Source organism: Microtus oregoni, unplaced genomic scaffold (genome assembly GCF_018167655.1).
Source record: "Microtus oregoni isolate MIOR12 unplaced genomic scaffold, Mior012 000002F_ref0000024, whole genome shotgun sequence".
Lineage (NCBI taxonomy): Eukaryota > Metazoa > Chordata > Mammalia > Rodentia > Cricetidae > Microtus > Microtus oregoni.
Window position 1 is genome coordinate 23,997,202 of NW_024543061.1, and position 27,289 is coordinate 24,024,490.

The following is a 27,289-nucleotide window of genomic DNA, read 5'->3' on the forward strand; positions in this document are numbered from 1 at the left end:
CCTGTTTGGAGACTATAGACGTCGCTGTTAGACATGCTCATAGTTCACTGCAAAAGACTGATAGAAACTCAAACCTGAAACCATGTACAGGAAGGTAGATGAAACTTTTTTCTAGAATTAGTACAGTAATACCATGACAAAAAGTTATATATATATATATATATATATATATATATATTATATACCTTAAGAAAAGCTGTTAAAGAGTTGATATGAAACCAAAGGATTATGAAATTAGTGGCAATAAAATAGTCCTTAAATATTTGTTTTTCTTCTGTCACATCATGAGACAGAGATTTTAATAAGCATGCTTGGGTTTAGAGAATGAGAGAGCAACGCTCCAACTCCAGAGCCAGCTTCATTTATTTATTTATTTATTTATTTATTTATTTATTTATTAAAGATTTCTGCCTCCTCCCCCCACTGCCTCCCATTTCCCTATCCCTCCCCCAATCAACTCCCCCTCCCTCATCAGCCCGAAGAGCAGTCAGGGTTCCCTGCCCTGTGGAGAGTCCAAGGACCTCCCACCTCCTTTCAGGTCTAGTAAGGTGAGCATCCAAACAGCCTAGGCTCCCACAAAGCCAGTACATGCAGTAGGCTCAAAACCCAGTGCCATTGTTCTTGACTTCTCAACAGTCCTCATTGTCTGCTATGTTCAGTGAGTCCGGATTTATCCCATGCTTTTTCAGACCCAGTCCAGCTGGCCTTGGTGAGTTCCCGAAAGAACATCCCCATTGTCTCAGTGTGTGGGTGCACCCCTCGCGGTCCTGAGTTCCTTGCTCGTGCTCTCTCTCCTTCTGTTCCTGATTTGGACCTTGGGGTTTCAGTCCGGTGCTCCAATGTGGGACTCTGTCTCTGTCTCCTTTCATCACCTGATGAAGGTTAATATCCAGGGGGATGACTATATGTTTTTCTTTGGGTTCACCTTTTTATTCAGCTTCTCTAGGATCACGAATTATAGGCTCAATGTCCTTTATTTATGGCTAGAAATCAATTATGAGTGAGTACATCCCATGTTCCTCTTTTTGGGTCTGGCTTACCTCAGTCAGGATAGTGTTTTCTATTTCCGTCCATTTGCATGCAAAATTCAAGAAGTCATTGTTTTTTTACTGCTGAGTAGTACTCTAATATGTATATATTCCATACTTTCTTCATCCATTCTTCCATTGAAGGGCATCTAGGTTGTTTCCAGGTTCTGGCTATTACAAACAGTGCTGCTATGAACATAATTGAGCATATACTTTTGTTGTATGATAGGGCATCTCTTGGGTATATTCCCAAGAGTGGTATTGCTGGGTCCAGGGGTAGGCTGATCCCGAATTTCCTGAGAAACCGCCACACTGCTTTCCAAAGTGGTTGCACAAGTTTGCATTCCCACCAGCAACGTACCCGTTACTCCACAACCTCTCCAGCAAAGGCTATCATTGGTGTTTTTTATTTTAGCCATTCCAGAGCCAGCTTTAATCTTTAATTCTACTGGGACCACAGAAAGACCATTTGCGTTATATGTCTGTAGAGAATAGAAGAAACAAACATTTAGGAAGATTTATGAAATTTTAACCTGTTGGAAATGTGATATACCAATAGGCTAATTACTCTTTTTCTTGAGACATATTTTTCTGGATGATTTGTCCTTTTTCTTGAGACATTTTTTTTCTGGGTTATTTGTCCTTTTTCTTTGCTTGTCTCATTTGTCCAGTGGTCTTCAAATTCCATAGCTGGATACCTCTCTTCTCCTGAAAAGTCAAAAACAAAACCCTTCCCCAATCCTAATTCTGGTTGAGATTCTCTTTTGACAAGTTATACTTGATCAAATTAAAAGCCTTTGTTAGTTTTATAGGTTAATTTAGATTAAAGAACCATGCTGCTAGATGAACTATCATCTCTTCCCATTAAGAGGTGTCTCTTGTTCAAATCAAATATTTATCAATTTTGATAGTATCCATAACTTTTCTTCTCCTGTGGAAACAAAAGCAAAACCCCTTCCCCAATGTAACACATGTCCTGGTTTCCATTCTGAGATCAACACATCTTTAATGTATATCTACTGAGTTAATTCTGTAGTTTCTTTTCTACTGTCCAATGTCTCTCTGCAGCTGTTGTTCCTTTCTCATTAGCATTTAGAAAATTCAAAGTTAATAAAGCATTATTCAGTCTATTCCTAGGGGTATTTATCATCCCTTTCTGTTTATTTAACATATCCTTTAGAGTTCAATTTGATCTGTCTATAACTGTCTGTCCTGTAGGATTGTGTGGTATACCTGTAATATGCTTTATATTATAATAAGCGAAAAACTTTCATTTTCTTATAGACATGTGCTGGGGCATTGCTGTCTTTATTTGTACAGATATACCCTTGATGGCCATAACTTGTAGCAAATGTGTAATTACCAAATCAGCCTTTTCCGACTCAAGGCAGTTGCCCATTAAAAAACTGAATAGGTATCAATGGTGTGGTGTACATATTTTGGTTTTCCAAATTCTACAAAATGGAACACATCCATCTGCCAGATTTTACTCCTTTGAGTACCCTTTGGGTTACTTCTTCCAGGTATTGGTGTTTGGTATTTAAAGAACAAGTAAGACATTTCCTTATAATTTCCTTGGCTTGTTGCCATGTGATAGAAAAGTCTTTTTGTAAACCTTTGCTTTTGACATGTTTTTTTTGTTTGTTTGTTTGTTTTTTGTTTGTCGAGACAGGGTTTCTCTGTGTCTTTAGAGCCTGTCCTGGAACTAGCTCTGTAGACCAGGCTGGTCTCGAACTCACAGAGATCATCCTGCCTCTGCCTCCCGAGTGCTGGGATTAAAGGCATGTGCCACCATCGCCCGGCTTGACATGATTTTTTTAAAAGATTTATTTATTTATTATGTATACATGCTCTGCCTGCATGTATCCCTGCAGGCCAGAAGAGGGTGCCAGATTTCATTATAGATGGTTGTGAGCCACCGTGTGATTGCTGGGAATTGAACTCAAGACATCTGGAAGAGAAGCCAGTGCTCTCAACCTCTGAGCCACCTTTCCAGCCCCCTGACATGATTTTTTTAAATGAAATTTGGAGGTCTTCAGCCATTTCCAATCAATAATTGATCGATTTCTGCATTACCTTGTGCTAGAGGACCTGGCAGACCTGTATAGGATCGGATGTGTGTTATGTATATGGGAATGATTCCTTTTCCTGATTATATCTTGTAACTAAATAAATAATATAATCAATTCTATATCCTCTGATATAAATTCAGCAGTTTCAATATGCAAAAAAAATCTTTCTGAATATTGTGAATCATTAACTATGTTGAGAGATTCTTTAAAATTCCTTCGGACCATAAGAATAGCATCTAATTCTGATTTTGAACAGAATCATAAGGGCTTTAATCCACTTTACTTAAATTTTCTGATTTGTAATTTGCCTTTCCTAATTTATTTGCATCAGTATAGATTGTGGAGGCTCCAGTTATTGGTGAGTCCCATACAAAGTGAGGAAGGATCCAGTTAGTTCTCTTTATAAGTTGAATTCTCTTGCTTTTGGGATAGTTGTTGATAATCTCTCCCCCCAAAAAATTACTACAAGCTTTTTGCCAGGGTTCACTTTCTTCCCATAATTTGTCAATTTCATCATTATTAAAAGGTACTATAATTTCTGCTGGGTCTATTCCCACTAATTGACGAGGTCTTAATTTTCCTCTTTGAATTGACTCAGAGACCTTTTCCACATAAGTTTTTAATTTTTTACTTGGTTTATGTGGTAAAAAAAATTCACTCTAAAATAATATCCACCCTCTGCATTAAAATTCCTGTAGGGAAATATTTGGAGGGTAATATGACCAGATGCAGTTAAGTTTTGGATTCACATGACCCACATGTGTCTTCTGTAATTTCTCTTCAAAGTCAATTCGCTCTCAGCTTCATCTGTAAATCCCTGGGGCCATTCAAGTCCTTGTCATCATCTAAGGTTTTTGTTTTTGTTTTTTTTTTTAATTAATCAGGTCATCAGGACCTATCCCAGTAATGTGGGAAATGTCTCCTAGCAACCTTTGGAAGTCATTAAGAGTCTTCAATAGATCTCTCCTAATTTGCACCTTTTGGGGTCTAGTTTTTGTAAACCTACTTTATAAGTTAAATAATTAATAGGATCTCCTCTTTATAATTTTGTCAGGAGCAATTTGTAATCCCCACCAAGGCAAAATTTTCTTTACTTTTCAAACATTCTTTCTAAAGTATCTACATTTGAATCAGATAGCAAAATGTTGTCCATGTAATGGTAAACTATAGATTCAGGAAATTGCTTATGTACCATTTCCAATGGCTGAATTACAAAATACTGGACACACAGTAGGGCTATTTAACATCTCCTGTGGGAAAATCTTCTGTTGACAGAGACCGCTAGTTCATATCCCGACCACCCTGACTCAAAATAATCACACAGAAACTATATTATTTAAATCACTGTTTGACCAATCACTTAAGCATATTGCTAGCTGGCTCTTATGTCTTAAATTAACCCATTTCGAGCCGGGCGATGGTGGTGCACACCTTTAATCCCAGCACTCGGGAGGCAGAGGCAGGAGGATCTCTGTGAGTTCGAGACCAGCCTGGTCTACAGAGCTAGTTCCAGGACAGGCTCCAAAGCCACAGAGAAACCCTGTCTCAAAAAAAAAAAATAACCCATTTCTATTACTTTATGTTTCACTATGAGGCGTGTGGCCTACCAGCAAGGTTCCAGCTAGTGGCTCACATCTTTCTCCTCTGGCAGCTCCATGACTTCTCCCTGACTTCACCTATTCTCTAAGCCTTGCTATATTCTGTTAAGCCATTGGCCAAAAGCAGCTTCTTTATTTGTTAACCAATAAAAGCAATGCATATATAGAAGGACTTCCCACACTATTTTTCATTTTCTGTTTAGACAAAAAGGAAGGTTTTAACTTTAACATAGTAAAATTACATAAAAGAAAACAAGTATCAAGCAAGAATTACAGTTGCAATAGTTATATTTACATTATCTTTTCTCATAATTAAGGAAATTATAACTATCTATTCTTCAACTCCATCAAAGACCCCAGAAGCATATAATATTACCTAAGTTAAAGGAAGTTTATTGTAAACAACTTCCAAAACTCTAGAATTGACAGAGACATCTTGCTGCCTGGACAGTCACCCAAAGTTCCTCTGTATCATTGGGGCACCCATCTTCAGCCTACAGGCCCACAGTATCTGGCAGACTTTTTTACGAAGCAGGAAATTTGAAGATCTGTTCTACCTTGTAATGGCAAAGTTCTGTATCTTGTAAAATGTCTGGCAGACTCTTTCATGAAGCAGGAACCCTGAAGGACGGTCTCACCTTTAGGAAGTTCAGCAGTCATTTCTCTGTGGATCCTGTGTGTCCAATTCATACAGCATAAATAACATCAAGCAGTCCAGGCAAGAGTAGTTTCTTGTCCAAATGGCTAACGAACTCCATGAGGAGCCTCTTCAATGCAATTGTCTTTTATCAAATTTTTAATTTTTTAATTTTTATTTTTTATATACACCACTTCCCAACCACAGTTATCCCTATCTTTACTCCTCCAAGTGCCCCTCTGCCCCACTATATCCCCTCCTCCATTTCCAGAAAGAAAGAAAGAAAGAAAGAAAGAAAGAAAGAGGAAAGAAAAGGAAAGGAAAGGAAAGGAAAGGAAGGGAAGGGAAAGGAAAAAGCAGGATTCCTAGGGATATCAATCAAAATTAGGCACAAACCCTCATATCAAGGCTGGAAGAGGCAACTCTGTGGGAGAAAAAGGGTCCCAAATGCAGGCAAAAGGAATAGAGCTACCTACTACTCATTCTGTTAGGGATCCCACAAGAACACCAAGCTACACTCCATAATAGATATTCAGAGGACCTATCTCAGACCCACACAGGCTGCTTGGTTGTCTCTTCAGTGTCTGTTAGCCCCTATCAGCCCTGTTTACTTGATTCTGTGGGTTGTTTTCTTATGGTGTTCTTTACCCCTCTGGCCCTACAGTCCTTCCTCCCCCCTCTTCTTCAGGCAGCTCCTGGCTTCACCTGGTGTTTAGCTGTGTGTCTCTGCATCTGCCCCTATCAGCTGCCAGAGGAAGCCTCTCTGCTGACAATTGGGCCAGGCACTAATAATATGAATATAGCAGAATATCATTAGGAATCATTTCACTGACTTCTTTTACCAGTTGTATTTGGTCCTACCTTGGGTCTCTGGGATATCCTGCTCCTGGATCCTGCTGTCCAAGCAGTGTTAGGTGTAGGATTCTCATGGCATGGGCTTCAAGTTGGACCAGTCATTCGTTAGCCACTCCTGTAAGTTCTGCACCACCATTACCCCAGCACGTCTTGCAGGCAGGATGTGATGTATGCTAAAGGTCTTGTAGCTGGGTTATGTCCCAGTCCCACTGCGGGGAGCCTTGTCTGATTGTAGAAGATGGCCAGTTCAGGCTCTGGATCCCCCTTACTAGGAGACTTCACTGTGTCCCTCTTGTAGATTATGGGGGGTTTCCACTGCACTGGTTTTCTACATTGCCTCCCCGGATGCCCCCCAATTCTAGTCATCTCTCCCCAGATTCTCTCCCTTCATCTCCTCCCATTCTGAGCCCTACTGTTCGCATCCCTACTTGCCCCCTGTTCCCCTACAAAATCTATTCTATTTCCCCTTCCAGGAAGATCCATGCCCCCGCCCACATGAGCCCTCTTTGTTACTTAGCCTTTCTGGGTCTGTGGATTGTGTTATTATTCTTTACTTAACAACTAATGTCCATTTATAAGTGAGTACATACCATCCTTGTCTTCTGGGTTACCTCATTCAGGATAATTTTTTTTTTCCTAGTTCCATCCATTTGCTTGAAAATTTTATTTTTTTCAACAGCCAAGAAATACTCCATTGTTTAATGTACCACATTTTCTTTATCCATTCTTCAGTTGAGGGAAATCTAGGTTGTTTCCAGTTCCTGGCTATTACGAATAAAGCAGCTATAAAGATAGTTAAGCAGTATCCTTGTGGTAGGATGGGGGATGGTCATCCAGGTATATGCCCAAGAGTAGTATGGCTGGGCCTTGAGGTAGACTGATTCCCAATTTTCTGAGAAATATTGGTCTTTAATCAAATTTTGACTCAAATTGACTCAGTTTTCTTGGAATTAGCAAATGTCAAAATTGATGCTAATCTGGCTCCAGGCTGAGACAATCTTAAAATAATCTTAAATAAGTTGTAGGTGGATATTCTGTGGGTACGTTTGTGAGTGGCTAAAATAGTCTCAGTTTTGGTAACCTCTGGCTGCAAGCAGATGACTTGAAAAGTAATAGTGTGGAACTTCCCATTTCCGGTTCACATGTGAAGAAGTTGGAAGTTGTCACTTTGTCCTAATAATTTTTAAAATGCTCTGCTTCCAAAAAAAAAAACATAAACCCGATTTATGTGATAAGAATGTGCAATAAGCCAAGCTTGGGAAATTCAATCTTCCAATACACCAGAAACACTAATGCATGGAAACTACCCAAAATTCCAGTCCATGCGGAGGCCTGGAACCAAAAAATGAGGAAATCCTGACACCTACTGGCCACTCAGCAAAACTCAACCCAAAAGGTGGTTTGTAGTATGGACACTACATACCCACAGGTCTGGCTTTGCAGGCTTGAACAGGAGCCTTAACCCACACTTCGCATGTCAGTTTGCTACAGGAGACGTCACAGGGAAAGGAGGAATTCAAAACCCATCCTCTCAAGGAAGAAGTCCTGACTAATGTTATATAATGTATGATATAGATTGCGCGTTACATATGTATGGGGCATTGAACTTGGAGTAATAAATCAAAGAAGGCACAAACTCCTAACTCCTAAATGAAATCATGAAGCATACAAATAAGCAATATACCACAAAGATAGTCTACAACAATGCTTATTGTAGCATTATTCATAATAGCTGAGCTATAGAGTCAGTCTGGATGTCTCTCAACAGAGGAATGGATGGAAATGCGGTCAACGTGCACAATGGATTTTTTTTTTCAATGAGAAGGAAGAATGAATTGCATCATTTGCAGAAAAATGGATGTAACAAGAAGATATCAAATTAAGTGAATTAAGTCAGACCCAGAAGGACAAAAGTTACATTTTCTCATTTGTGGATCCCAGATTTTATACGAACAGATAAAATCATATGTATATATGTCATAAAGTCATAAAGTAGAACCAAACTGTCCTGTGGAATGAAGAGAACTAACAGGGAGGGAAAAGGGTGAGAGCACGAGGGTTCTAGTCAACGTCTCCAAAAGCATTCAAGAAAAGAAGAGGGGGGGCTGGAGAGATGGCTCAGAGGTTAAGAGCATTGCCTGCTCTTCCAAAGGTCCTGAGTTCAATTCCCAGCAACCACATGGTGGCTCACAACCATCTGTAATGAGGTCTGGTGCTCTCTTCTGGCCTGCAGGCATACACGTAGACAGAACACTGTGTACATAATAAATAAATAAAATCTCAAAAAAAGAAAAGAAAAAATGTTAAAAAAAAAGAAAGAAAAGAAGAGGGGAGAATAAAATAGCTAGATTAAAAGAGTTCACCGAACTACAATTTGTGAGAAATTATCCTTGTGGGGGGAAAGAGAAGGAAGATAATACAGATTATAAATGTGTATCTATACCTGAAAAGTAAAACGTATCAAAGAGGAAATATGAAGATAAATGAAGGCATTTCTCTTAGTCTTAACTCATGAAACAGATAACATTTTGTTCAAAATCAGAGCAACAGCATGCTGGCCGTACCTACACATTTATGTTTATAAATCAGTGAGAAGAGTGGCAGCAGTGGTATAAAGGAGGGGTGGAAAGTTAAGATAGTTATTGCATGTTTGAGAGTTGTGGCCTCTGCTGGCCTCACACTTGCTGTGTAGCTGAGGGTGGCCTTGCACTTCTGATTCACCATGCCTGGCTCAAAATTATTTCTGTAGCATGCTTATACTCCCTGTAACATAGTAGTGTTATTTGAGAGTGGACCTGGATTAGTCATGAGTATATGTTACAAGCTCTTGGATGACTACTTTGTAAAGTTAAAAAAAAGTACAGCCAATTGCTAAAAATTGGAAAGAAAATAGAATCATAGGAGCTGCTTAACTAAAATCATCAGAAGCATGGCAGTGTGGGCTCAAGGCAGGGCATTTTCCAAGCATGTAAAAAGGCCAGGTTCTATCCCTGCAGAGAAAAAAGAGGAAGGGGGGTGAAACAGGGAAAAAGGTACGTGTGACAGACATACAATGGTGACAGTGTAGGTCAGTGCCACAGCGTCACTAGTTACTTAACGTCAGTGACCTAGGAGCCCCAGGTAAAAAGTAGAGAAAGTCAAAACGGATCAAAATAAAGACTTGATTATGTTTCGTCTACAAGAAACCCGCACTAGAATTTCCTCAGACACTAAGAACGCTTGCTGCTCAAACTTGAAAACCTGAACTGGGATGAAGAAAGTATATACATATTACATATTAGAGAACTACTCAGCAGTAAAAAACAAGGACTTCTTGAATTTTGCATGCAAATGGACGGAAATAGAAAACACTATCCTGACTGAGGTAAGCCAGACCCAAAAAGAGGAACATGGGATGTACTCACTCATAATTGATTTCTAGCCATAAATAAAAGACATTGAGCCTATAATTCGTGATCCTAGAGAAGCTAAATAAGAAGGTGAACCCAAAGAAAAACATATAGACATCCTCCTAAATATTAACCTTCATCAGGCGATGAAAGGAGACAGAGACAGAGACCCACATTGGAGCACCGGACTGAAATCTCAAGGTCCAAATCAGGAGCAGAAGGAGAGAGAGCACAAGCAAGGAACTTAAGACCATGAGGGGTGCACCCACACACTGAGACAATGGGGATGTTCTATTGGGAACTCACCAAGGCCAGCTGGACTGGGTCTGAAAAAGCATGGGATAAAACCTGACTCACTGAACATAGCAGACAATGAGGACTGCTGAGAAGTCAAGAACAATGGCACTGGGTTTTGATCCACTGCATGTACTGGCTTTGTGGGAGCCTAGGCTGTTTGGATGCTCACCTTACTAGACCTGAAAGGAGGTGGGAGGTCCTTGGACTCCCCACAGGGCAGGGAACCGGGTTTGCTCTTTGGGCTGATGAGGGAGGGGGAGTTGATTGGGGGAGGGGGAGGGATATGGGAGGCGGTGGCGGGGAAGAGACAGAAATCTTTAATAAATAAATAAATAATAATAATAAAAGAAAAAAGAAAAGAAAAGAAAACCTGAACTGGACCTTGAAACCCACAGTAGAAAGTGAAAACAACTGAAAGTTGTCCTCTGACCTCCATACTTACTCCATGACACATGTGCATGTGTGTGCGTGTGTGCACGCACACACATGCACACATACACACACACCCCAATAATAAATAAAATAATTTATTTTATAAGAAGCCCACGTTAAATAGAAAGATATATAGAGCTTAAAAGCAAGTGTGTAGAGAAAAACACCAGTCAAAGCAAAAGAAGCTGTATTAATTTCAGGCAAAGAAATGTCAAAGTGCACAAAGTTATCAGGGGCAAAAAGAATATTGTACAATGGTAAATCCGTTATTCCAAATGACATGACAACTCTTTTTAATGTTTTAACTTTTTTGTTTTTTAACAATTTTTTCAAATATTTATTTATTGTGGAGTGTGGTGGCGTAGACCTTTAATCCTAGCACTCGGGAGGCAGAGGCAGCCAGATTTCAAGGCCAGCCTGGTCTATATACTGAGTTCAAAGATAGCCAGAGCTATACAGTAAGACCCTATCTCAGAAACACACACAAAAACTTTGTTTTATATGTATGGGGGTTTTGCCTGCACATATATAAGTGCATTTCTTGCGTGCTTGGTGCCCAGAAGGCCAGAGAGGGTTCTGAATTCCCTGAAGCTGGAATTGCTGAGGGTTGTGGACTGAGCCCAGTTCTTGAAAGAACAGCCAGTGCTCTTAACTGCCAAGCCATCTCCCCAGCACCAACACAATGATTATTTTTTTATTATCAAAGATTTTATAAATAAAAATAAATGGTGATAAAGTTAAATCAGTCAAGTATATGACACAGTACTGTAAACACACTGCACAACATAGACAATGGCCATTTTTACTTCAGCAAAATGGTATCATCTGTCATATAAATATACTGTTTATTAAATTTTACTACATTATAATTTGCTTTTATTTAATTTAAATTGGATTTCACTTCAGCATGGTAAGAACTAGAGCCACATAGAATTCATGTCTTGTTTCGTGGTGTGCATATTTAGGTAAAGGGCTACTAAAAGCACTTTAGTAGTTTAGGTAATTTTTTCTTTATTTATTCTAATTTAAGGTAGATGACACACTGCGGCTGCTCACTCTGACAAAGTGTTCTCCTTTGTGGTTGTCCTCAGTGACTGGGAAGACAGGTGGCTTCTGTCCAGAGACAACCAGGAGGGGACAGTGAGCTATCTGGAAGCTTCTGAGCCAGGGAAGCTCAGACACCCACACTTAGGGTCCAAAACATGAAGTTAGAAGCGTTCTGGTGTCTCTCTGATGGAGGGGAACAAGAATGAAGACATGGAGATGGCGACAAAACATGAAGCTGTGCATAACTACAAATGTTGACGGCCTTCCATGCCAGATACCACCCTCGTGACAATAGTCATTGCTTGCGAGATGAGGAAAATGGGGTTCGGGAAATTTAGTAATTCATGTAACATCACAGAGCTATAAAATCGCAGAAGCAGGTGTCCCCACCATTGTCTTCCTAGCTACAGAAATGATCGTTTCCACTATAGCTTAGCTTCTGAAAGTCACCAGTGAGCTCTGAGTGGAGGACCCATGATCAAAATTCCCCACCGGGAATCTCAGAGAGTAAAAATTGTTAGAATGACCAGACTGGAACAATATTCACCAGCCTTCAAAGCACAGGAGGAATAGGCAAGGGTTGGATTGTTGAGATGACTAGTTTTATGCATCATCTTAGCAGAGCCACAGGATACATCCTAAATAGCTATACATAATTATACATTGTTCTTTTTTCTCCCTTTTATTGAAAATAACTTTTTTCTCACATAATATATCCTGATTACGATTTCTCATCCCTCTGCTCTTTCCAGTTTTTCTCTACTTCCTCTCCCATCGGGTTCACCCCCTTTCTGTCTCTCATTAGAAAACAAACAGGTTTCTAAAGAATAATAATAAAATAATATAATATAAAACAAAGACTAAGACATTGGGGCAGAATGAAGAGGAAGAGGAGGAAGAAGGAAAAGAGCCCAAGAAGAGGCACAAGAAACAGATAAAGACTCAGAGATCCTCTCATTTGAATACTCAGGAATGCCATAAAAACATTAAACTGAGCTGGGCGGTGGTGGTGCACGCCTCTAATCCCAGCACTTGGGAGGCAGAGGCAGGCGGATCTCTGTGAGTTTGAGGCCAGCCTGGTCTACAAGAGCTAGTTCCAGGACAGGAACCAAAAGCTACGGAGAAACCCTGTCTCGAAAAATAAAAAAAACAAAAACAAAAACATTAAACTGGAAGTCATAATATATACAAAAAGGGTATGGTAAAAAAGAGAAAATATGTGTGTGTGTGTGTGTGTGTGTGTGTGTGTGTTAAAATTAAAAACTAAGATAATTTTTTAAACCCCTGACATGACATCATGATATCATAACATCATAATATAACAATTCTTAATGTGACAGTCCCTAGCACAATGCCGTCTACATGAAGCAAAATGTAATAGAACTGCAAAGATGAACAGATAAATCCACTGTTCTTACTGGAAACCTCAGCACCCTCTACCAGGACTGGAAAGATCCTGCAGGCAGAACAATCTATAAGGTATAACTGAACTCTTTAGTCCAATCAAAAGGATATAATCAGTATCTATAGAACATGTCATCTAAAAACAGACAAATGTATAGTATTCTGAAGCTCAAATGGAACACACACAAAGGTTGGTCATGCTGTGATCCTTGAAGAACTCCCTAGCAATTTCATGCAAAAATCATCTAGTGTCTGCTCTCGGACCACAGTTGAATTAAACTAGAAACCAGTTCCAAAGATAACTGGAAAAGCCAAGTACAATGGCACACACCTTTAATCCAAACACTATGGAGGCAGATACAGGTAGATTTCTGTGAATTCAAGGTCTACATAGAGAGGCCCTGTCTCAAAAAACAAACACAGAAAACAAAGATAGCTGAAAAGATCAACACACACACACACACACACACACACACACACACACACACGGGGGTGGGGGGAGAGAGAGAGAAAGAGAGAGAGAGAGAGAGAGAGAGAGAGAGAATGAGAATGAAGCAAAGAGGGGAAAAACTCTCAAAAAGTTTAAAAATATTTTAAACTAAGAAAAAATGAAAACACAACTTAAAATTTGTGGGATACAGCAAAAAAAAAACAGTGATTTGAGGAAAATAGTACCAAATTCATATATTAGAAAAAATATATCTGATAGTCTAAGCTTCCCCTTTAGGAAACTAAAAATAAATGAGACCATATAGTCCAAATAAGAAGAAGAGAAATAATAAGGATAGAACAGAAATAAATGAAGTTGAAATTAGAAAAGTAAAAACTGGCTTTTTGCAGTGATCAATAAAATTGATAAACTCTAACCAGATTATGAAAAAGAGGAGAGAATGTAATATAAAATACTAACATCCAAAATGAAAACGAAGGCATTGCTATTGATTCTATTACCTTAAACATATAATAAGGAGCACTCTGAGTAGCATCATACCTACAGCCTGGGAAAGAAAAAAATAAAGCATTTTTCTTCAAACAACACACAAAAGAATTAGCAACGACAGCAAAACCCACCTGAAACCAATAAGCCACCAGAAAGGTTGCAAGCTACAGAGTGAATAATACTGTACAAAAGTCTATCACTTTCCGATATACCACAGTGAACAAGTTACGCTTGAAATAAAACCACACCCACAGGACTGCCTGGCTTGGTTATATTCACAGCACTCAGAGTATTGCATGCATTGTAGTAAGGACAGCCCCTCTGAGAAACAGTGCTGGGAAATTGGGATATACACGTGTAGAAGACTAAAGCAAATCCTTTTCTCTCACCCTCTACAAAAATAAACTCAAAAGACATCACAGACCTTTATGTAAGTCTAAAACAATAAGACTATAAGAGAAAAATTAAGGGGAAACACTTGAGGCATACCCAATGATTTTCTGAATAGGATTCCAATAGCCCAAGCAATAATACAAATAATACATAAAGGGACTGCATTAAATTTAAGAGCTTTGGCTCCACAAAAGAAACAATCAATCAGGGTGATGGTGGCACTTCCATTTAATCCCAGCACTCAGAAAGCAGAGGCAGGGGGATCTCTCTGAGTTCAAGACCAGCCCGGTCTGCAGAGTGAGTTCCAGGACAGTCAGTGCTACACAGAGAAACCCTTTCTCAGAAAGAGAGAGGGGACAAGAAAAAAGGGAAGGGAGGAGAGAATCAGCAGAGTGAAGACAAAATCAGAGAGAATCCTTTCTAGCCATTTATCAGACAGTTAATGGATGTTATATAAAGAACTTGAGTTGGAAAGATGGCTCAGTGGTTAAGAGCCTTGACTGCTCATCCAGAGGACTGGGTATTGGTTCCCAGCACCTCCATGGTGGCTCATAAGTATCTGTAACTCTAGTTCTCAGGGTTACTGTGAACCAAAAACTACTCTACAACAGTAAAGCATTCAGAAACAGTACTAGCAATTGTGCTTTGACCTACATCCCTCTTGGCTAATTAAAAACATCTATGATGTGGGAGTGTCATATATCAATCTGTTGATTTCATTGGTTAAGCAATAAAGAAACTGCTTTGGCCCTGATAGGTTAAAACATAGGTGGGAGGAGTAAACAGAACAGAAGGCTGGGAGAAAGAAGTTGAGTCAAGAGTCGCCATGATTCTCCCACTCCAGACAGAAGCAGGTTAAGATCATTCCTGGTAAGCCAGCTCGTGGGCTACAGCAGATTATTAGAAATGGGCTAGTCCAGGTGCGAGAGCTAGCCTAGAAGAGGCTAGATAGAAATGGGCCAAGCGGTGTTTAAAAGAATACAGTTTCCGTGTAATTATTTCGGGTAAAGCTAGCCATGCGGAGCTGGGTGGGATTGCAGCCCACCGCAGCTCCTAGCCGTGGGGAACGGCCGGGTGCCACGGACGCAGCCCTGCCGCTCCTATTTCAACACATCTACATAAAAAATTATTGTGTATACAATTGTCTTCCAGAGTCTCAAAATCCAAGGCAAAAATGATCATTGAGGGCTGGAGAGATGGCTCAGTGGTTAAGAGCAATGCCTGTTCTTCCAAAGGTCCTGAGTTCAATTCCCGGCAACCACATGGTGGCTCACAATCATCTGTAATGAGGTCTGGTGCCCCTTTCTGGCCTGCAGACATACACACAGACAGAACACTGTATACATAATAAATAAATAAATTTAAAAAAATGATCATTGAAAACATTCATTTCAATGGCATAAAAGATCCTAATTATACACAAATTCCTTAATACTTCATGCCCAACATACTGGTCAAGAGTTAAATACATTTTAGAGTCAAATGAAATCGTTTCTCTGGATCCATGCTGAAAAAAACAGGGAATCCATCTGTGTTGTCTGAGTTTTCTACCATTCTGTTGTCAGGGCTTTTGGTTTTCTGTCCTGCCCAGTTCCTGCAATTGTTAAGTCCCAAAGAAATCACACAGAGGTCTACACTAGTTATAAACCGATTGGCCCATTAGCTCAGGCTTCTTAATAACTCTTAAAACTTATATTAGCCCATTATTCTTGTCTGTGTTAGCCACGTGTCTTGGTACCTTATTCAGTGAGGCAATCACATCTTGCTTCTTCTGTGGCTGGGTCAGGACTGCAGACTAGGACTTCCTTCTTCCCAGAATTCTCCTGTTCTAATTGACCCACCTCTACTTCCTGTCTGGTTGTCCTGCTTCTACTTCCTTCCTGGCTACTGGCCAATCAGCATCTATTTAAAATATAATTGACAGACTATAGACCATTGTCCCACACCACATCTGAGAATAGAAAACATGGAAACTCCACTGGGAGATAAGCTCTCTAAAATGTAGTGCTTGTGTAGTGTGAGAACCTCAGTACCCTGTTCCTCTGCTTTCCTCTGAAAGCAAATACTTTGAGCAGAGGAAATGCTACCAGTGTTTAATGTTTTTCACCCAGGATGAATAAGAGACAGTCCAGAGCACATGGTTTCTCTCTGGTCGCTGTCTGGACACCGTCTAGACACTATCTGGGATTACTGGAAAGGATTTCTGATGACTGTCTGTTTCATTGGAACTTGTCACGTGAAACTTTACTTGTACTGTTCTTAACGTGCCAACTAAGATCAAGTGAAGTTTAAATTATATTTAAATCTCTCACTTTGTACTAAACACAATAGCTACAACCAGAGACTTAAAATGTTGTCTTCCAGAATAGATTGTATCTCTGGATATCAAGAAAAAAAAACCATATTCATTATTTTCATGGATTTTGTTTTAGATTACTGTCCTGACTTCTCAGCCTGGAAAAGAAGTGATCAGACAACTGGAGGAAGGGTTGAAGGATATAAACCTACTTTGTGTCAGAAGGCTGCAAGTGGTTGAGATCCCAAAAGACACCCAAGAGAATAGAGACTCACCATCTCCCGTTGAAGAGCCCAGCAATGATGGTAAGAATTGGGCTTTTGCTGTTTCCCATGCTGGTCTTGACCTCGCACTCTTCCTGCCTCAGACATGTTTATTTGGGGCTGGAGAGATAGCTCAGTGCTTAAGATCACTTGCTCTTATGGAGGATTCTGGTTTAGTTCCCAGCACCGACACGGTGGCTTGCAATTGTCTGTAACTCCAGTTCTGGGGATCCCGTGCCCTCTCTGGCCTTAGTGGGTGCAGGGTATGCACATGGTACACAGATGTACATGTAAGGAACATGCCCTACACACACACACACACACACACACACACACACACACACACACACACACACACAAATAAAATACATAAACCAATCATTTTTAAAGGGAAAAAGTAAGATATAATGACACATACCGGTAATTGAAACTTCTGGGAGATGGAGACAGGTAGGATTAGAAGTCCATACATAGAAGCTAGCTTAGGCTACCTATGACGAGAGAGAGAGAGAGAGAGAGAGAGAGAGAGAGAGAGAGACCCAAATTTTCAGATTTTGTGACATAAAGCACTTAAAACCATGCCTCGCACAGATAAATGCCATGTGCTGATATTAATGGTAGGTTAGGAGAAGTCTTTGTAGTGCTTTTTAATATGCCTGTTGCTGATAAAATTTCAAGCCCTAGTCATTTATTGTTTTACTAAAAAGATTATATGACCATCAGAATACTTTTCAACTTAGAAGCCTCTCCTAACCCACTATCCTGTCACAGAACTTTTATTTTTGTACATTGTCCCTCAGTTGTCCCCTGTTACATTTATGTTATATAGGTGGAATTTGTCTAATTTCTTATTTTCATCTAACATAATATAAAACTTTTGCATAGTTCTCATGCTCGTTCTTTTCTGCTTTTTGTCTATTTTTGTTCCTCTTTCACTCTTAAAAGAAAATGAGAAAGTGTTTACCCAAGAAATAGGTACAAACTCTTACAGGGAAACCAGGATGCTGTCTTTACCTTGTTTTCTCTCTTTACATGTGAGCCAGCCCTGTATCAACAGCAAATTCCTAATGGTTTTAATCAACTTAGGATCTAGGAAATTCTGCTAATTCTAACATCCAAGATTGGCCTCATAGAAGAGCCATAGATATTGGGAGCAATGCTGCTATCTTCTTTCGGGATTTTTTTTTTTGTGTGTGTGTGTGTGTTACTATTTTATGTCTTATTTGTTATTAGTATTCTGTTTACACACATGTATGTGCATGAGGGCACATGCTTGTTAAAGTTAGAGTTCATTTTTAGCTTTCCACCTGGTTTTGAAGCAGGGTGCCCCTGGTTTCTGCTGTTCTGTGTACTGCAGGATAACTGGTGTACGAGCTTCCAGATGATTCTCCTGTGGGCGCCTCCTGGGATGCTGGGATTACAGGTCCATGCCACATCTTCCAGTATGTTCTAGGGATCAAACTCAGCTTGTTGGGTTGGTTCAAACTCAGCTTGTTGGGTTTGTGTAGCAAGTGCTTTTTACCCCTTGAGCTAGTTCACCCTGGAAGTAAAGTTTTTTTTTTTAATTTTTTTCTTCTTGTTTTCCTATTTGCTGCAGTACTGGGGATCAAACTCAGTACCCTTGCACCAAGGCAAGCACTCTACCACTGGGCTAGATCTCTTGCTCCTTAAAAATAAATTTTGGAGGTTGGAGAGAGAACTCAGCAATTAGGAGTGCATGATGCTTGTAGTGGTGTGAATGAAAATGGCCCCCATAGGCTCATACACTTGCAAGCTTAGTCGCCCATGATGGATTGTTTGGATAGGATTAGGAGGTGTGGCCTTTTTAGAGGAGGTGTGTCACTAGAAGTAGGCTTTGAAGTTTCAAAAGCCAATGCCAAGTCCAGTGTCTGTCTGTCTGTCTGTCTCTCTCTTTCTCTCTCTCTCCCTTCCTCCCTCCCTCTTCCTCCTCCTCTCTCTCTTTTTCTCTCTCCCTTCCCCCTCCCTCTCCCTCTCCCTCTCCCTCTCCATCCTCTCCCCTTCCCTCCCTCCCTTCCTTCTTCTCTCCCTCCTCTCTGTCTGCCTGCTGCCTGTGCATCAGCATATAAAGCTCTCAGCTATGCTCCAATGCCGTGCCTGTCTGCTTCTCACCATAATGATCATGGACTAACCCCTGAAACTGTATAAAACTGTATAAAACTGAAAAAATTAAATGTTTTCTTTGATAAGAGCTGCCTCGGTCACGGTGTCTTCACAGCCATAGAACAGTAACTCTAGAGTAGATAGAGTAACAGTAACACAGAGAAGATAATGCTCTTCCAGAGAACCCAGGTTTCCTGTCATTCACTATGAGTAGTTTACAGCCACCCTTAAATACAGCTCAAGAGGATCCAAGGCCCTCTTCCTGCTTCAGGAACCCATATACATATGGCATATGTTCACAGATACATAGATATACATTTCAAAAAAGAAAGAAATCTCAACAGGGATATTTATTATAGTACTTCTTGGGGATGCCTAAAGCTTCATTAGTGTTTCTTAAAGAAGTCAGAACTGGAATATGATGGTAGATAAAACACTTGATATCATAGAATTCAGTTCTCCCCAAACTGACCTGCTAATGTGATTCCAGTCAAAATCCTATCAGAGCATTTTGGTTGATTTTGTTTGGGCTTGGTTTGGTTTTTTGTTCTTTGAAACAGGGTCTCACTATGTAGTTCTGACTGGCATGAACTTACGATAATCCTCCTGCTTCAACCTCCTGAATGCTAGGATTACAAGTATGTACTGCTATGCCCAGCTTCATTTTGTTTATTTTGTTTTGCTTTGCTTATTTTGTTTTGCCAAAGCCTACATTCCATATTACCTAGGCTGCTCTGGAAGATAAGAGTCTCCTATTCCCATCTCAGAATGCTGAGATTACAGTTGTGTGCCACCATACCCAGCTCACCTTTTTTTGTTGCGGTTGCTAATCTGATGAGCTAATCCTATGGGACGTGTGTGTGCTCAAGTGCACGTGTGCGTGCATGGATGCATGTTAAAACTGAGGATGTTCCTTGTCAGGTGTAAAGATCATTCTTGAAGTTGTTCAATAAGACAGCTTTGATGCTTGTCACACAGCCCAACCCCAGATCCTTTGCCTCATGCACGATGCTCTGGGTGTTGCACCCAGCACTACAAAAAATAACAGATAGCATCATACTGACACAGGAATAGATGATCTCTTCTGTCTGGAGCAGATTACTGAGCCCAGAAGTAGAAAGTCACATGAAAACTTGATATGTGGTGTGGCTGCCATAGAAAAGCAATGAAAAGAGATTAATGCAGTTACTCAGTCATTCTAGGGCTATCAGCATTCCTTACAGGAAAAGGGGAAATTGGATCTCTACTTTACAAAATGTATAGCATTTTAAATGGGTCAAAAACCTAACTAGGAAAGATGAAACTTTTGGAAGAAAATGTATAAGAAGAATTTTCTGACAGTGGGTGAGGAAAAGAAGGAAGTACTCCCAAATGAGACACAAAGTCTGCTGACGACGGGACATTGAAATAGTGTCACTATATTAAAAGTCAGAATTTCTGTTTGTAAGAAGATGCCGTGAAAATGTAGTGAGAACGAATCAGAGATACAGCTCTGCCTCCTATAATCAGTAAAACGCCGCTGTGTGGAATACAGAACTTGAGACAGCTTCCCAAAGCAGAGCATCACAGTGAATGAACCATAGCCATGTAGGACAATGTGAGGCTGGGCGGGGCGGGGGGAGTAATGCTTCTGCACAAAGCTCAGGGAAATTAAAGCAACATGATATCACTTAAAGTAGTAAACTAGTTTTTAAAGGGGGAAGAGTGATAAGGAAAATCAATGTGGCAAGGCCTCCTCTGAAGATCAGAGAACAGCACACAGACGTATTAGTACTAGTAATGCTATTCTACATCTCAAATTAAACAAAAGAATCCGTGGCTGTCCGATTATCATTGAGCATTTGGAACTTACATGAACACACATAGTATGTCTTCATTTGCATATAATAAATTTTTATGATAGCCTTATAAAGAATGGGTAAGCAATAAATATGCCAAAACTAAAAAGGCCGCAGTGATCAATATCCTTTGGCATCTAGACAGCATCTGTCCAGGTTGACAACCGTCTGCACTGATTGGGTATATAAGTCTTGAACCAGTTAGAAATCAACTTAACGAGGCTGCCAACGAGCCTACATTTCTCAGCCATGTACACAAGGGTATCAGGTTCCTTTGCTAAGTGCTCACAAGCCATCTGTTTAGAATTTCCTCCTAGAGTTTACCAGGGATCGATGTCAAGCTCCCTTGCAAAGGTAGTCTAGCCATATGTGTTCTCAGGAAACACCTAATGCTAACAATCCAAACAAAGAAGATAGAGATTCATTGCTTCTTAGAAGATTCCAGAAAGACCTAGGTAGGGGACTGGGCGTCCCCTCTGTACTGCCAGCAGTTGTCAGACTCCAGCGTCTAAGAGAACGGGCCAGAATGAGCAGCTGCTTGACGAGTTTGGTTTTGATAGCTGCATTAAAGTCATTTTCCTGTGGCGTTGAGACTAAACTAGAAGCTCTGCCGTTTTTGCTACCTAAAGATTTTTAACTCCGACAGACATTTGTTTCATTAAGAGAAGCCATGGTCTAAGAGAAATAGCAACCTCCCTTTTGTAATTCAAAGTAGTAGGAATTTAGCCGAATATTTGAAGTTATTTCAAAATTGAAATTTTAAAAGTTTGACCTTGCCAGTTTGAGGAATAATCTACACACCAGAAGTTACAGCCGCTCAGCACATACAGCTCAACGTGTTTTCATAGTAGTGTACACCTACAAACCATCACCTCAGACAAGACACAGACACTTCCCTCATGCTCAAAAGGCCCCTCCCGCCTCACTGCGCTCAATCCCATCGATTACATTTAATATAAGTATAGTCATACAATAGATACTTTTGTGTCTAACCTTTTTCATTCAGATATTGAGATTTTTTTCCATGTTGTTTATATCAATTAATTTGTTTTTATTGTTGAGTAGTAATCTTTTACATAAATATTATGTTTTAACTATTCGTGTGTCAAGGGACAATTTGGTTTCCAGTTTTTATCCATGGATAAAGCTGGTATCAATATCTATGCACAGGTCTTTCTGTGTATGTATGTTTCATTTCTCCTGGGTTCTTATTCATCTTTTCTCACACATATACTTTCAAGCCATTGTGCGTTTACATTTGAAGTGTATTTGAGCCAGTAATGGTGGCGAATGCTTCAGGCCAGCACTCAGTGGCAGAGCCATGTGAATCTCTGAGTTTGAGGCCAGCCTGATCTACAGAGTGACCTCCAGGACAGCCAGGTCTCAAAAAAACAAACAAAAATAAGTATGTAATATAAATAATAAAATAATAGTTAATTAAGATAAGTAAAGTAAACTTGTATAAAACATCTTTATATTCATTCTGATAACTTCTAAGTTTTATTTGTAATGTATATTCCATTAATAATTACCATAAGTAGGGCTGGAGAGATGGCTCAGAGGTTAAGAGCACTGACTGCTCTTCCAGAGGTCCTGAGTTCAATTCCCAGCAACCACATGGTGGCTTACAGCCATCTATAACGAGGCCTGGCGCCCCCTTCTGGCTTGCAGGCACATGCGGAAGGAATGCTATACACATAATATAAAATAAATAAATATCAAAAAAATAATTACCATAAGTATTGATATGGTTGGTTTTAGGTCTACAGTTGTTTTTTTTTTTTTTGTCTGTTAACTCTATTTTTGTGGTCTTTTTTCCTCCTGCTTTCCTGCCTTCGAGGGGTCTGCCTTAAATGTTTTTTAAATTGGGGGCTAGAGAGATGGCTGAGAATTTATAAGCTCTTGCACTCTTCTTAAGGACCCTGTGACCACATCAGGCAACTCACAACCACCTGTAACTCCCTCCAGGGAATACAACATCTTCTGGCCTTCAAAGACACCTGAATACACATAGTACACACACTGAGAGACACACGCATATACATAAATATTTTTTTAATTTAGCTGGATGTGGTGGTGCATGCCTTTAATCCCAGTGCTCAGGAGGCAGAGGAAGGTAGATCTCTGTGAGTTCAAAGCCAACATGATTTACATAGTGGACTCCAGATCAGCTAGGGCTACATAATGAGACTGCTCCCAAAACAAAAAAACAAAACAGAAAAAACATTTTAATTCTATTTTATCTATTATAATTTAGAGATTTACCTTCAAATTCACATTTGAATTCACAAAAATAATTCATGTTATTTTTTGTGGCTTCTCTGGAGGGCTTACATTATATATCTTTTGTCTTTTTACAATCTAATTCTCACTTTAATCTAACTCTAGTTAGTGTTAACACAATACCATGGGGCTTAAAATCTATTTTAAACATTTTGTAGCCTACTTAAAATTAATATAGCACTATTTCATGTAAAATACAGAAATTTCACAATTATATAGGTCCATTTGTCCTGCCTCAAACATATAGTCTATCTTTTACTTATTTGCTTCCTTGCTTGTTTGTTTGTTTGTTTGTTTAAAACCGGGTCTCCTAGAGCCCAGACTGGCCTTGAACTCAATATGCAGGCACCACAGGCGAGAATAATTTTGAACTCCTGACTCTTGTCTCCGCCTCTCAAATTCTGAGTCCTAGGGTTATATACACACTATTGTTTATGTTGTAGTTAACATATGTGTTCAGTGCTCACAGTGGAGGCCATGAAAGGGTATCAGGTCTCCTGGGACTGGAGTGGCAGATGGCCCTGAGCTGACATGTGTGTTCTGGGAATTGCTCTTAACTGCTGAGCTGTCTCTCCAGCCCCTAGTCTTAAATCCTGGATCCTCCATGTTTACTCATCTATTTTTGCCTCTCCTAAAGTTCCTCATTCTTTACTAGATGTATATCTAAGTTTCCCTTCCCTTCAAGAGCCTTGGTATTTCTTATAGCATGGTTCTGGTAGTGACAATTCTCCTCGTTGTCATTAAAATGTTTCTTCCACTTTCATTCTTGAAGTATATTTGACTCATACATACAATTATAGATTGCCTGGGCTGCTTCAGTAATTTAAAGATATTTCACTGTCTTCTGGCCTCCCCTGGTTTCTATCTAAAAGTGACAGCCCTTAAATCATTTTTGGCTATCTGGAAAGAATCACTTTCCTGGCTGCTTTCATGAAATTCATCTTTATGTTTGTATTCATCAGCTTGATAATGACATAACTAAGCATAGATTTCTCCTCATTTATCTTGTCTAGAGTTCACTAGCCTCTTAAATCATATTATTTTCAAGATCTGATCATTTATTTGTTACTCTTAAAAACTCATTTTTGACTAGATTCAAAAATAGAAGCTCTCAGTCAGGACAGCTTACATCTTTCCACGTTCTATTCTTGGCATTTTCCTTTGGCTTCCTTCATTCTCTTGGACAGAAGCATAGCATATTCTGCAGCTTCCTCTTTGTTTATCTTAATGTATTGTTTCTTCAAAGCAATATTTTAGCATCTATGTTGCAGGACGAGTGGAGTGACAAGACTCTGAACCTTGGGTACTTTGGTTCTGGGCTTGCCTTCTTTGTTTAAGGACTTTCTGACAACTTATTGGCAGACATCATCCTCTTTAGAGAGATTGAGCAGCTTCAAGATTCTGCTAGCCTTTTGGGGCTGCAACTGCTGAGATACAGCAGTACCAGTCGGTCTAGGAATATCCTTCTCTCCCTTTTTTACCATGATCAAACTGAGAACTCAGATTGGCCTCCACCATATCAAACAGACTTGTGCTTCCTTTCTCCAGCTCTCCATATGAGAGATGCCACTCACTCATCAGCAGGTGCGCTCTGCAATGGGGCTCAAGATGCCTTGCTTCATGGGAAAACCTTGCTTTCCGCTCCCACCACTGACTCGGACCACATAGCCCTTCCACTCTTCACAGAGCGACTTCTGTGGCCCCCGCGTTTCGCACAGAAAGCACGAATCTGGCATTCATCATTCACTTTGCTGGGTTTCTCAGTGTGTTTCTGATGCTGCTGAGTGGGACGAAATATACACTCCTGACCACTGAGGAGGCTCCAGGAAAGAGGACTTGAGTCTACATGCTTTATTTTCCTTTTTAAGACAGGGTCTCACTGTGTAACCTTGACTGGCCTAGAACTCAATTTGTTGACCAGACTGGCCCCAAACTCACAGACACCCATCTCCCTCTGCCTCCCAAGTGCTGAAGTTAAAGGTGTGCACCACCACACCTTACCAAACCTATTCACTTAAATCTGTAGCCTAAGTTGAAAAGTTTTCTACCATTATTTCTTCGAATACTTTTGTGCTATAGCCCTTTTCTCCTAAGGCTCCAGTTACCCATATGTTAAAGTGGCGTGTGCCACTCATCTGATTTCATAGTGCTGGAAACAGAACCCAAGACTGTGCAAGCTAAGCAAGCCCTCTGCCAGCTGTGCTGTGTCGCCACCCGTTTGTTTATTTTGTTCAATTTTGTCTCTTCAGGTCACTAAGTCACTTTTTAAGTCACTCACTTCTTCCTCTTTCATTTTTTTGTCCTGCTTTTAAGCCCATGTGATTATTTTTGTTTAGATATTGTATTTTTAAGTCCAAAAGCTTCATTTGTCTACCTTTTATAGTTTCTGTTTCTCTACTGACATTTCTTACATTTCTATTCATTTTTGTGAACATAGAATGATTTCAATTATGCTAGTACAAAGTCCTTATCTGGTAGATGCAACATCTTTATCATGTTAGGGTTTGCATCTGTGATCTGTGTTTTCCATTGAGACTGAGCCATGGTTTCTTTCTCTATATGCCAAAAACATTTTGATTTTATTTTGTGAATGCTATGATATAGAGATTTTAGGTTCTATTGTGTTGTTTTGGAGCGGTTTTTGTTCGTTTTGTCAGACAACTAACTTTGTTAGCCTCAGACTGCCACACATTGGTCCTGCAGTGAGCAAACACTCAAATTCCCAGTCCCATTCTTTTCCTATTTGTTTTGCTTGTTGATGTTATTTGAGACAGGGTCTCTCATTAGGTAACTCTGGCTGCTGTGGAACTCACTAAGTAGACTAGACTGACCTTGAACTCACAGAGACCTGCGTGCCTCTGCCTCTGAGTGCTGGGATTAAAGGTGTGTGCCACCACGCCTGGCCTCAGTCCCATTCTTTTGCCTAAATTCTAAGCTGTGTTCCATTTGCCCCATATGTGTAGGGCAGGTGAAGTAGTAAGGGCGGTGGCGGGGCTGCGTCCCCAACACCCCAGCCGCCTGCCCGGCTAGCTTATGCCCCGAAATAATTACATGGACACTGTATTCTTTTAAACACTGCTTGGCCCAATCTCTTCTAGGCTAATTCTCACATATTAATTTAGCCCATTTCTAATCATCTGTGTGTAGCACCCCAAGGTGTGCTTACCGGGGAGATTCTAGCCTAGTCCATCCTGGGTCGGAGCTTCATCCCGGGAGCGGGGCATGGCGTCTCTGCTGAGGCATCTGCTCCCTAGAGGAGAGCTGTCAAGTCTCTGAGCTCACTTCCTCTTCCTCCCAGTGTTCTGTCCTGTTTTCTCCTCCCACCTATCCTCTAACCAATAAAATGGGCCAGGGCAGTGCCTTTATTAGCCAATGAGCTTCCTCCATCAGGCAGGGGCAGATAGGGCCTTGGACTGTGCTTAGGCTCACCATTCGGTGCTCTCGGGCTCTCTCTTCTAGTGGCCGTCCTCCTCACTTTCCCGAGAACCTGGCTCACCTCTTTTCTTCCTCGAGGTTTGGACTGGGCAATGGCTAAAGGATAAAGAGCTTGCTATGCAAACGTGAGGACCAGAATTTGACCTCCAGCATTCATATTAAAGGGCCAGACACTGCAGCACCTCCTGTAATTCCAGAACTGGTGGGTGGAGGCAGGAGGAACCTAGTGGCTAACTGGCTAGGCCGTCTAGCCAAAACAGTGAGCTCTGTGTTCAAAGAGAAACTATCTCAGAAATAAGGTGGAGAACCATAGAGGAAGACGTTGAACTTGACCTCTGGCCTCCACACGTGCAAGCATGGGGACACATACCTGCGCACACATACATACGCTCCCACACACAGAAATAAAGGAATAAATGTTTCTAATTAAAATCTAAGCCAGTGAGCTGTCTCAGTGAGTAAAAGTACTTCCTGCCAAGCCCAAAGACCGGGGCTCCATACCTTAGTCCAATCTCTAGAGGAGAACTGACTCTTGCCACATCTTGACAGTGTGACTACCACATGCACACCTACACCGTGCACACACACCGATAAATAAATAGGCAGATAAATAAACGTAATTTTTAATTAATATTGTTGACATGATAAGAAGTCACAATGCTATCAAAGGACAACTGGAAAACTAGGGGAAAGCACTGGGATTTATAACACAGGGGAACTGATACCGAAACACAGTGCCACAACTCTTTTGGAGGGGAATTTGTAAATATCTTTTAAAGTTTGTATGGGCTGGCCTTTGAGTCCCCAGTTCCTCTTTCATGAATGCAGTATCCTGAAAATCGCCCCCAGTGATGCGAATGTGCACAGAATCACAGTCATGCAGTCTAGGTGTGCGTATGTGCACATGCTTTGGGATGTGCTTCGTTTCCGAGACCTTTCCAACTCCTTACTCCACTTAGCT

The 27,289-nt window shown here is 40.4% G+C and overlaps 1 protein-coding gene across 1 annotated transcript in view; it reads left to right on the plus strand.

Annotated features, from left to right (window-relative positions):
- Positions 1–27,289, plus strand: part of LOC121443276 (meiosis 1 associated protein) — a 77,894-nt gene that overhangs the window by 9,659 nt on the left and 40,946 nt on the right. The window contains exon 3 of the mRNA XM_041644986.1: positions 16,525–16,693. Coding sequence (XP_041500920.1) covers positions 16,525–16,693 — 169 coding nt within the window. The remainder of the gene's footprint in view (positions 1–16,524; positions 16,694–27,289) is intronic.